This window comes from Procambarus clarkii, chromosome 51 (assembly GCF_040958095.1).
Source record: "Procambarus clarkii isolate CNS0578487 chromosome 51, FALCON_Pclarkii_2.0, whole genome shotgun sequence".
In the NCBI taxonomy this organism is placed as follows: Eukaryota; Metazoa; Arthropoda; class Malacostraca; order Decapoda; family Cambaridae; genus Procambarus; species Procambarus clarkii.
The window spans coordinates 19,905,471-19,918,607 of NC_091200.1; the positions used below are offsets into that span (position 1 = coordinate 19,905,471).

At 40.5% G+C, this 13,137-nt stretch overlaps 1 protein-coding gene across 1 annotated transcript; it reads right to left on the bottom strand.

Moving 5' to 3' along the window:
* Nucleotides 1–11,415: 11,415 nt before the first annotated feature.
* On the bottom strand, nucleotides 11,416–12,120 carry LOC138351804 (period circadian protein-like). Its single transcript, XM_069303812.1, has 2 exons — nucleotides 11,899–12,120; nucleotides 11,416–11,583 (listed from the first exon to the last, which is right to left on the bottom strand). The coding sequence occupies exons 1-2, from the start codon at nucleotides 12,118–12,120 to the stop codon at nucleotides 11,416–11,418; spliced, it is 390 nt and encodes a 129-aa protein (XP_069159913.1).
* Between the last annotated feature and the right edge of the window lie 1,017 nt (nucleotides 12,121–13,137).

A 13,137-nucleotide genomic window follows, 5' to 3' on the forward strand; every position in this document is an offset into this window, starting at 1 on the left:
GGTGTATCACTGAAGGTTTGCACTAGCATGATAACAGCAGCAACATATGTAAAAACAACATATAGTCACTACTATGAGAAAACTAAACTGGAAATTTTCCATTACACATTATCCAACCTACGTCAGACCACCCCATGAGTCCGCAGTGTCGTACAGGTGCCACAAATAAATGATCTAACCCAAGAAAAGATATGACTAGAATATTCAAGAAAGAGAAGGATTCACATGATGGACAGGATCAGGCGATTTTTAATGAGACTGAATACCGTAATCAAATGAGACAGAGATGGAATATAATACACTAGTTCAATAAATTTGGCAAGCAAGTACGATGTCCTGCTTTTTTTAAAAACTTTAAAAGCAGGTATAGAACCAAGCAACAGAAGGTTCTGCGGTAATTATCGCACCAAGATCCTAATAGTTAAGGCGGAGCCCAATAACTGAACCTCGCTCCTCGTCGACACAAGAGCAGAGAAGAGCACAGTTTCTAAAAAAAAAAAATATGCAGACAAAATCATTCTAAAAGTGGAAATCAAATACATTTCAAGGAAGAAAAAATATAATTATAATATCACCTATTAATTTATACTATTACAACATTATAATTATGCTAATACCAACAATTATTTTTTTTGCATTACATAAATGTATTATAAATCATATAATAAGGGAAACCGCTAATACGTATATTGAAAATATAGTGAGAAACGTTTACAAAGTATTTTAGTAAACCCAAAATATACACAACTCAATGCCAAGACTTCAGCATTCTCACCCTAATTTTAAGCAAAGTAGCACTCGCCATTAAATCAAGAAGGGAAAGTGAGGGCTGATGTGGTGAGAGGGGAGAGCTAATGAGGGGAGTGAGGAGTGGTGAACCGGAGGAAGAGAGGGGAGGAGTGTGCAGGCGAGTAGTGAGTGAAGAGAGTAAACTGAGGGAAGAAGTGTAGAATGAAATGAAGGAAGATAAATTACGAGGAAAAAAATCACTAAGCCAGTACAACTATACAGTCGAAGCAACAACTTGAGAGGAATTTATGGTGACAAAAGCATATTAAATGTGGAGTTGAATTTTTTGTTCCTATTGTGGGAAGCATTATTTACTGTGTGCAAAACAGAATAAAAATTAAACGATCACTTTGTCTTTAATTAGTTGAGATAGTGGACTGGTGGCTGCCAGAGACGGGTGTGAACCGAGAAGATTGGGGGATGTCAGGCGAGCTACCTCAGCCAATAACATCAAAGAGCTACAGAAAATAAGAGAGAGAGAGAGAGAGAGAGAGAGAGAGAGAGAGAGAGAGAGAGAGAGAGAGAGAGAGAGAGAGAGAGAGAGAGAGAGAGAGAGAGAGAGAGAATGACTCAATCTACCACAATCAAGGATGGAAATCTATCCCCCCTCACCCCTCCCATAACACCACAGAATTGGTCCACGTGGCACAATGAGTCTTAATGAACACCTTAGTACAGTCCCACTGCACACAGAGTCCTATTGATCTAAGTCCTCTTAGATCAATAATCTAACTATGCAGCAGCTTTCTAATCTCCCACTTGCCATCAAACTCTTCAAGGAGTCGCTAATACTGCATGGACACTTCAAACCTAAATGCTGCTCAATTAATTCGCCTGTACGTGAACTTAACGCTAGCAGTGAAATTCAGTGGAGTACTATATCATCAAACACTTGAAACATAATTACCTCCGTGTTACTGGTACTCCTGAACCTCCGGTTGCGAGGCAGACAGTCGGAATTAACTAGATCCAGTTTTGATGTAATAGTTTGTTCGAATGAAATTACAGACATGCGAGCCAGAGAGGACTTACGTAAAAATGATTGTAAAGGTCAACATCCCAGCCAGGATCAGCTAACTACAAAGAACTATAAAAAAAAGGGTGGAACACATATTCCGGCGTGAATACAGAGTTTTCTTTAATTAATTTAATATATCTCCATCATGATACCGGGTACAGTCATGCCATTAGGTACAGTGATGTTACCGGGTACTGACCTCTCTGACACATCCCCAGCAGCTGCCTGGTACAGTTATGCTACAGGGTACAGGCTACCCATCTTCATTACAGGCACCACTATGTGTGAAGAACTGAAAAATCCTAGAATGCGCCAAAGATATATTTATATACTTGAGAGAGTGCAATCAACACGACAGAAGAAGAAGAAGAAGAAGAAGAAGAAGAAGAAGAAGAAGAAGAAGAAGAAGAAGAAGAAGAAGAAGAAGAAGAAGAAAAGCAGATATTGTGAACGACAAACTTGATATTTCTTAAACATTGAAGTTCAGTGGTGTCAAGAAAATATCTAATTTATACTCCTTCAATGATAGAATCTATTAGTACATTTCATATATTTCATCTATTTGTCAACTCTGCGTCAATTCCTTCCTCCGTTCTTTCCTCTAATGATAAGCTGATTACCTACTAAATTAGTCAAGACAGGACTCTATTTTTTTTCAAATCCTGGCAGGGGATTAGGGGATTCGATGCACCATCTGTTTTGCATGTTACTGTCACCAGGAAAGCCATGCATCGCCCAGAACTATAATGCTGCTCCTGTTAAATACAACTAACATCACACACTTCCTATATAAAGTACCACTCCCGGTACTAACTTTCCTCTTGCAGGCGATGAATCACAATATCTTGGCTGAAGATATGATAACTAAACCACATGTCAGGGGAAGATCAAGCCGTGTGTGAGTGATTATGAGTGAGTGATACTCACACACGACTTGATAATGGTCCAGGATGGACCGAAACGTCGTCGTCGTGTCTTCAACTTCTGACGTTTGGTTTGGTCGTCGTGTCTTCATCTTCTGACGTTTGGTTTGGTCGTCATAATGTTGAGAAATTATTGCTATTGAGAAATATTGTTGCTATTAACTTTACTCACAGATCAAGATTAAGAGACAGGGAGACCGGATCGATCTTGGCAGGGAGAGATAGACACAGGTAGATAGAGACAGACGGATAAAGAAAGACAGGCAAACAGGGGAAACCCGGGTCGATCCGAGCACAGAGAAACGAACAGGAAGACAACACCGAGAGACAGAGACACGGAGCACAGACACAAAGAGGTAGACTGAGACAGAAAGACAGACAAAACGAAGACAGACAGAAAAAAACAGACACAGACAGATCTGGAGTGCCCTTAGAGTTTTTCGTGATCGCAATAACATATATTCTGAGAAGCCCAAAATGCTGTTTCAGTGTTTCTTAATCATGGATTTTCTAAGAGGAAAATGGGGGAAGGCTGGAACGAGGGTGGGGGGGCCAAAAACGAGGGGAGGGACAATGGGACGAACAAGGGAGGGGGGAAAAGAGATTAAGGGGTCAATGGGGAGATGGGATGCAGAGTTGGGAGAGGGGAAAGGAACAGAGGTGAGGGGAGAGATATACTATCCTGAGCACCTGTATGTGTGTACGGGGGGGCGGGGGTTGAGCATCGGCTCTCTGGTCCCACCTCTCTACCGACAATCAAGTGGTGAAGAAATTCCTGAGCCTATTTGACTCTATTATATATACATCTCAAACTGTGTTCGGAGTCAGCCTCCATAACATCACTTCCATATGCATTCCATTTATTAACTACGCTGACACTGAAAATGTTCTTTCTAATGTCTCTGTAGCACATTTGCGTACTTAGTTTCCACCTGAATCTCCTTGTTCTTGTTCTACCCGTGTTAAATCATTTATCTTTATCTACCCTATCAGTTCCCCTGAGAATTTTGCATGTGGTTAATCCACCCTTTTACTCCGAACTCTTCTGTCTTTCCGCGACGTGAGGTGCAATTCTCGCATCTTGTCCTCGTAATTCATGCCTCTTAGTTCTGGGACTAGTCTAGTGCCATACCTTTTGAACTGTCATTTTCCAGCCTCTTACTCCAGGATTGGTCTGTGTTTACTCACCTAGTTGTGCTTGCCGGGGTTGAGCTTCATCTCTTTGGTCCCACCCTTCAACTGTCAATCAACTGGTTTCTGCAAGTTCCTGAGAACATTGGGCTTTATCAAATAAACACCCGAAACTGTGTATGGAGTCTGCCTCCATCATATCACTTCCCATCATTTCATCATATCATAGAGAGAGAGAGAGAGAGAGAGAGAGAGAGAGAGAGAGAGAGAGAGAGAGAGAGAGAGAGAGAGAGAGAGAGAGAGAGAGAGAGAGAGAAGAACCAGGAGGAAAGAGAGAGGACTAGCTGCGTTCTTCCTCCCTAAGTGATCTGTAAACAGGTCAGGTGTCAAGATCCGGCCGGAGAAACTTAAAAAATAAAACTCTCACATTCCAGCAAATTGTATGTAATGACGACCAAGCAATTTCCCGTAAAGCCTGGGATGGAGTGGAGAAGAGGGTTGAGATGGAAGTGAATGAAGAGTGAGAAAGGGAGAGAAGAAAAGATGGTAGTTACAGAGGGCGGAAAAGCAGGAAGACACTGGTCTTGAGTATGGAGAGACGCAGAGAAGGGTTAGTAAATATCGAAGATATGGAAAGAAGAAGTAAGGAAGGACAAATAGGAAGGTAACTGAGGTCAGGGAGAGAAGTGAAATATTAAAGCCGACTAGGGAAGGAGAGACATGGAGGATAGAGAAAGGAACTAGTTTCAAGGCCACCTTAATGCTTTTGGCAGGCAATTGAAAGTTTTATTATTTTCATTTCGATTATGCTTGTATTATCAATGTGGCGAGAAGAGTTAGAGATGCCAATAGTGCCAAAGAAATGGGCGAGTGAGCAGGCTGAAGAGGTGTGAGGAGTTCTCATGCAGGAGAAAGCTGGTGTGTGTGTGTGTGGCCATGCAGCACTTGTGTGAGTGATGCTGGAACGATCCCTTTCTATCTAAATGATATTTGTTCTTCTCTTTATTCGTGTCGTCTGACCTAAAGTGGTTGTAAGTCAGTATCTTCACTGGTAAATAAACCCCTCTCATCTATCACATCTGAGTTAGGGTAGACAGAAATCAGAACGTGCCTCTCTAGATGAATCTAATTCATGGTCTAGTTTTGTAACTCTCTCCCATCAGAGACAACTAAAATAATCCATATTCCAACTGACGACACACCAGCTCTGGCCTAGGGTGCGAGCCTAAGGGGCAACAGAGAGCCAATTGCTGGCCAGGAGCTGTCCGGAACGACAACAGGAAATCTTGAGGATCAGTGAGCATCTCGTATGAAGTCTTAATGACGCTGGACACAAGAGGTTCTTGAGAAGTGTCGCGAAAACTTTATTGAGGAAAACGGATGGCAATATTTGACTGTCAATTCAGTGTCATATATATCGGAAAATTGAAGCAAGCATGAAGATGATCTCTCTTAATCATAAACTGGGAATGATGTAAGGAATGTTTCCCAAGTTTACTTCAGTCAAGAGGGTCTTGAAAGTCAGAGAGTAATTCATCTTGATGAAGGTCAATGACGAGAAGCCAACTAAAGGCACAGGAACCCCATCCATAATTAGCTGCTTTTAATACTAGGTATTAGGGTATTAATACTTTTGAGGGCGTAATTGGATCGATTAAGGCAGCGTCTGGGATGATCTCGGACGTAGGTTTGAATCCTCGTCACGGCCCTTGTGGATTTGTTCATTAGGGTATTAACTTACCTTCTATTACGGATTTAAAGGACAGTCCATTGTGGGCCAGAGAAACTGAAGGAAACGGAGCTGGTGCCAGCGTACCCCAGGCAAGAGTTCTTGGTACCATGTGGAATGCCAACTTCAGCGACAAAAATAAAGCTGCCCCAGTCTATGAACATGATTGCACTCTAACATTTAATCTAGAGAGGAAATCCCAAGTGCCGTAATGATCTGTGTCAGGTAGGCAATAAGAGATTACATATATGCTTATAAAAAAAGTAGGCATTGTTGATAACATGACAGCATTACATATCCCATTGGATCTGAATATATATAATAGCTAGAACCATAAACTGATTGCTCATTGATGAATTTACCATACTGGTGGTGAAGTAAATTGGCTTCATCTTTCACCATAGAGAACCATGTGTTGATCCCAGTTATTAAGATGCCCAAAAAACCCTTATTGTTCTTCATTAATGCATTCGCCAGGCCGGATTTTTTTTTGTGGTTCACAAGTTCACGAGTACACTTAGTATTCATCTCTCTTGGGTGGCATGAGTCTTCTCCGCGCTCTCTTTGACTTATACACAAAGAAGTGTAAAGTACTAGTAGCATGTTCAAGAGAAAAATTAAGACACGCTCCAGCAACACGTGCCGGATCAACAAGGTTGTAGTGGATATAGGGGCCAGCGGGCTGCATCAAACAACAGCCTCTTGGACCTATTACTAAAAGTAAAAGAACTTCCAGAACCCACTTCCAAGTACACGAAGACTCAAGAACTAGACCCCGTCTTGAGTGCACAAACGTGTTCACAGTATTCTTCAACACAATGTTCAAAATCTCCCACAATTGAGGTAACTTCGTAAGCAACCAGGGGGCGCCAATTAGCACGGAAAACATTGAATAAGCAGCAGCATTGTTCTATCTGTACTATTCTAAATAATCAAAATGTATCACGTCTTAACGGGCAAAATGTATCACGTCTTAACGATTTCCCGGTAGACATGTAGTTTAAAGATTTTCTTAGAGCAAGAAAATTCTCGTATAATCCGATCAGCTAAAAATATGAAGGTCCTGAATAGCATTTGGCTCCGTCTGAGACTTGTGTCTATGATTTAATACAATTATTTATGTATATATATATATATATATATATATATATATATATATATATATATATATATATATATATATATATATATATATATATATATATATATTTATATATATATATATATATATATATATATATATATATATATATATATATATATATATATATATATATTTTCAGGCTTGTTCTCATATATATATATATATATATATATATATATATATATATATATATATATATATATATATATATATATATATATATATATATATATATATATATATACATATGCTTTAAAATAGATTACGTCGAATAGCAGCTCTTAGCTTTAATCATTAATTTAAAAACATGAATTGAAACCATCATGAACCCTGAGATTATTTTATGTGTGTGTGTGAGAGAGAGTGAGAGAGAGAGAGAGAGAGAGAGAGAGAGAGAGAGAGAGAGAGAGAGAGAGAGAGAGAGAGAGAGAGAGAGAGAGAGAGAGAGAGAGAGAGAGAGATACTTGCTTGGAAATTTAGACAGAAAAAAAGGAAATGAAACTGTGTATCGTAACACGGAAACAGAAAGAAAGGCTGACGGAAGTCAACTCAGTGAGGTAGACAAACTGAGGAGGAATCACTGAGACAGACTCAGTCAGACAGGCAAAGAGAAGGGTACGTCTAGACGGCACCTCTGCTGCTCTTCAATCTATATACACCATGATGTAGTGGCAGGGAGGTGGAGGGCTGGTGGATGGGGGTGTAGGAGGTGGGGTAGGAATGGAGTGGAGGCGTGGAGGAGGGTGGGTTTGGGGGGGAGCAGAATGCGAGGGGAAGAGAGAATGCTTGACGTAGAATGGAGGAGGAGGCATGTGAGAAGGGCTAAGGAAGGTGGAAGTAGAATGAGGAAGGTGGATGTAGGAGGAGAAATGTGGAGGTTGGAGATGGTAGGAGGCAAGGAGCAAAGGAAGTGGATTGTAGTGAGAAGCACTGAATATCAGATGTCCTAAAGATAAAGTCACTGTCTGAATAAGACTCTTAAATGTGGTCACTGGTTGTTCAAGATGCTGGAGGTGAGGTCACTGGTTGTTCAAGATGCTGGAGGTGAGGTCACCTGAGAAACAAGTTTATTCAACATGCGGTTGTTTGTGGTATAAACAAAAATCTAAATTGATTTCCATTTTATCGACTTCATCGTTGAAAAACAATGTATGTTCCGGTCATCCATGCCAGTCGTTCTAGCTAACTCGTCGTTCCAGTCGTTTTTGCTAATAGTTCCAGGCGTTCTTGTTAACTAGTTGTTCCAGGCGTACTTGCTAACTAGTAGTTCCAGTCGTTCTAGCTAACTAGTTAAGAACATTCTCTAGGTTTCTTCAGCAGCAAATGTTACCTGTCATCGCATTTCCAAGCCAGATATCGATGCAAATTGGTGAATGATGAGCTTCATGGCTTATATAAGGAGGTTGAGAGCTGTCGCCAGTATAAGGACTGGGTTTCAGGAATGAGGTGTAGCTGATCAATGATGTATAAGTATTCCACGAGAACAGACCAAACAATCTTTCCTATAGTGAGCTGGCACCAACTAAATGTTTTTCGCATTAAATTCAAATTAGTGAACAATCCGAGTTTGTTACTGAATGGTATTGCTAATTCGCGGAGGAACACAGCCCCGAGGCACCTAGTGCTTGTGGCTCTACCTGAAGTCCAAAGTTTCATACCTTGTCAATGGCGCCTGTTGTCTAGTGCAAAAGCTGATCTTAGATTCCTATAGTCCCTGATGCCCCATAGTAGAGGCTTAACATGAGATAACGAGGAAAAAATGGACCATTCTGAAGCCATATTGTCAGGTATGCATTAACAAATAATGGGAAGAAATTAAGTCCTTTGTTATGATATAATCTCAATAGTTTTACCAAAGATTGGCAGCAGTAGTTCTGGTCTGTTATTGTGGGCTCCAGAAGAAATCTTCATTTAAAGACCTGGAATTAGCTTTTAGCTTCTTTCGTAGACAAAATCATATTCCATGCGCTACGCTTGACTCAGACGAGATGAGTAAGAGGTCCACTTAACTGAATTACAATGTTGGTCTGATCTTATTTGGCAACATCGCCTTCAAGTGTCACATGATTTAAAGAGACGATGGTCTTTATCCACTTCCATTACAGCTTCTTTAGGTAACGGTGGAGGTTTTCTTTCTGGAGCTGCAACGTTTATCCGGGTAACGAGGAGAATAGCCAGTATACCAGTCTTTTTCATGATAACTGGAAGCCACTTTAATACCTGCTCTGGTTTTGGGGGAAAACATATATTCTTTTTTTCGACCTTCAACGATAGACCACCGGATTTTGAAGACCACTCTTCCGGATGCCAGTTTGATTGTTGTTTGGGAAAACTCCTAGTCTGAGAAGAATGCCTTTTGTACCTCTTCCAAGGCTTGTATTTGGCATCATTTGCCAAAGAGCATCGATAACAGAACCTTGGCTGGTGCAATGGTTTGGCCACATTCCTGGGATGAGTAACGAATTTAAGTTACTGATTTGTTGATTTGAAAGATGAGGTGATTGGTTAATGCATTTAACAGACTGATCACGTCGCATGAGTCTTGCCTCTCTCTTATTCTCTCAAAAAAGATAACTCCATTCACGTAAATGGTGAGTAGAGTTATCGAATCTTATTTCCCAAACCCTAAAAATATTTATCATTGCAAATGAACTTAAATATATTAAATGTATCGAATATGCTTTCTATACGTCTTTGAATATTCTTGTGAGCTGGAGTCAAACTGGCGTGGAATATTCCAGATTTGGTTTCACAAATGTGTTGTAGAATTTTCTTAACAATTTCTTGTTGAACTTTTTGAAGCACGTACTTGCGTTCACTATCTCTGCGTATACCACAAAAGTTATTCTGTTCATATGTGCTTGTAATTATAGTGTAACATCCATCCAGGGGGGACTTTCTACTGTTTTGAGGAAGCTGTTTCCTTCTAGAAAATTATAGAACCATCGGTCTCCTTTCTTCTGTTCCCCTTTGTCGTCATTTTGCATTTGTCACGGTTGAACACTAGTAGCCACTTGCTCTTTATATTGCATGTCCTCCACCGATTTTGAAAGCAAATGGACAGGATGAACTGAATCTCTTCAACCTTATTATTCACAAGCAGCACGATCAGGACATGTTTGGAGACTGTATTCTCTAAGAAAGTCTGCCTGTTTTGCCCATGAAATACAAAATTCTTTCTTCAATTTGTCAATTTGATTCTTGGTACCACTTAGTCGTCAGTGGTATCACACTGAAGACCAAACGACTAACACAAAATTATCTACCCATGGCGCTGTCGTCTTACTGTAGAATCCTACTGCTTAAAAAAAAAAGGGGGGGGGGAAATTTAACCCCCTTCACAGATTCAAGAAAGTTTCCTCCAAGATGGCTGGATTTCCCAAAATGAAGATACAAATCCTCAACACCGCGTCCTACCCAGCAAGACCCGTGGTCCAGGCGTCAGCTTAGCTTCCCTGAGGCATGTCTTCAGGGCGTCAAAATCCTTGGATCTTTAGGGCTTAATATTTTGTTTCTTATGTGTATATTCTCTCTCTCTCTTTCTCTCTGGGTGTTCGAAATTGCCGAGTGAATCCTTCTCTTTCTCTCCTACGAATTACTCTATTCGGCTTTACTCTTTGTTGCTTGACACTCTGTGCTGTGTTGTTCATTGTTTGCCACTGTTCATTGATTGACGATCTTAGCTGAATAGAACATTTGAGTGTTGGCAAATTTTATTGTGTTTGCTGCATTATTCAATTTTTTGTTTGGCATTATTTATTGCTTGGCGCTTCTCATTGTTGGGCACTGTTTATTGCTTGGTACTGTTTGTCGTTTGGCACAGTTTATTATCACTTTATTTTTGCACTATTTATACTTTGCACTGTTTATTGCTTGACAATGATTATTCTTTGGCACTGTTTATTGTTTGACACTGTTTGCTTGGCATTGTTTATGGTTTGGCACTGTTCATTACTTGGCACTGTTTATTGGCTGGCACTGTTTATTTCTTGGCACTGTTTATTACTGGCATATTTATTACTGTCACTGTTCATTGCCTGGCACTGCTCATTGCTTGGCACTGTTTATTTACTTAAGTGAATGTTTCTTCCGGGCCCTTTTTCTTTTCCTTCTTTCATTATCACGTATTTGTAAATAAAAAAATGCCAAAGATGTAAATTTATTGTAAATAAAAGTTTACAATTTCTGGCCGCCCCGGGTGACACCAGTTATCTAGCGAAAGTTTGCAGAGCAAAAGTGATTCGTTGGCAATGCCGTTAAAACTGCATTAAACAGTTTGCAGTTTGGTCGGAGAAAAAGTTTGTTTGGACAAATACACGTTAATACTCCCGGGTGCTTCCTTCGTCTTTCAACATTGGCTCTAGTAGGCGATGAAGAGAGACGAGAGAGAGAGAGAGAGAGAGAGAGAGAGAGAGAGAGAGAGAGAGAGAGAGAGAGAGAGAGAGAGAGAGAGAGAGAGAGAGAGAGAGAGAGAGAGCGAGAGAGAGAGAGAGAGAGAGAGAGAGAGAGAAATAAGCGAGTCGTTATTATATGATGAAGATGAAGAATCTCTCTCTCTCTCTCTCTCTCTCTCTCTCTCTCTCTCTCTCTCTCTCTCTCTCTCTCTCTCTCTCTCTCTCTCTCTCTCTCTCTCTCTCTCCGGGCGCACCGGTAGACCTTCATTGTTGCAAGTTATGATTGGTTAAGGGTGGAGAAGGCAGTGAAGGTCGAGCATGCTGGTGGTGATGGTGGTGATGGGGGTGGTGATGGTGGTGATGATGGTGATGGTGGTGATGGTGGTGATGGTGGTAATGGTCATAGTCGTCGTGGTGGTGTTGGTTGCAGTGGTGATGATGGTGTTGATGAGAACCTAGAAAGAGATGAATTCATAGAGCGAGATGATTTCCTAGTGAGAGACGAACTCCTAGTGAGAGGTGAGTTCCTACCTAGAAATAAGATCCTAGTGAGAGCTGCGATACATTTCTGGAACAATGTATGTTATTCTATAAAAGAAAGTATGGCAGATTCACCTGAATAACGCATGGTAGACTTTAGAAAATTGCATTGTATTCTCTTTAAAACAATGTACGGTAGACTTTTTAGAACAATGCTTGGTAGACCCTCTAGAATAATGTATGGTAGACTCCCTAGGATAATGTACGTTACGCTTCCCTGAACAATCTACCGTAGACATCCCAGAATAATCTACTGTAGATTTCCCTGAACAATCTACGCTACATTCCCCAGCATAAATCCAGTGAAATATGGTGGTAAATTCTTCACACTCTATTGTCAACCTGATCCCGGTCTGGGTACCAGAGCGGGTACCAGTGTGGGTACCAGAGCGGGTATCAGTTTTGGTACCAGAGCGGGTATCAGTTTTGGTACCAGAGTGGGTACCAATCATGGGTTCTAACAAGAACCAAGACACATGAAAATACTCTCTATTCCCTCCTGGCTCATATTGCATATTTTAATCAAGAAAAAACAGGAAAGCAGTGGTGTCCAATTTCCTTTGGGATGCATCACGACGAAGCCAGGAGCTAGAGCACGAATTCTTGGTTCCCTTCCAGCGGTGACTTTTTCCTTGTCATGGAGGAGGACGCGTTCTTCCTTCTCATTGACGTAAGGTATTTTCTTCCCTGTCAGAAAGGTGCTGACTGCCTTCACGTGGAGGTTGGGTGTTTTCTTCTTCCCTTTGAGGGGTGGAACGTGTATTCTTCCTTTTCTGGGAGGCAGAGAGGAGTATTTTCTTCCTTGTCAGAGAGAAAAGGGTTTCTTCATTTTTGCGTGTGAGTGCAGTCATTTGCTTCTTTCAGCTTTGACTTTTTTTTCTTTCAAGTTGAATTAAAACTATTAATCTTTGTATCGTCATTTTTGTTGTTTTATAAACGGTTTAATTGTTAAACAGCTTTGAATTCTTATGAAAGAATAATTCATGGGAAATTCTAAGGCCTCCTTAATTTATCACACTTTTATTATTTATCAATTATACGAAATTAAACTAACGAATAATGATCGAGAGGCACTCGGAGATCTTGGTGGGACAGGTTTAGTGTAAACCAGTTGTTTAGTGTAAACCAGTTGTTTAGTGTAAACCAGTTTTCACGCGCTTTATCTTATTTCTACCCATAACTATACACAAACTGATGTATTAGAAAAACACTTTTTTTATTAATATATTAGGTACATCTGCATTTGTTCACCTACCTTACACTATATGAAGGGGATTACAGTATGTCAAAAAGCTAGCTACGTAATGCTAACAAATCCCCATCACACGTGACATGATAGAATGTGTCATACGGAAATCAACGGAAGCTCATTGTCACGTTAGTTTTTATTCGGGGGAAGAGAGAGGTAAATCATGGCAATGGCCCAAGGATAACCGAAATCATTTTCTATTGGAAAAATCACTGGAAAG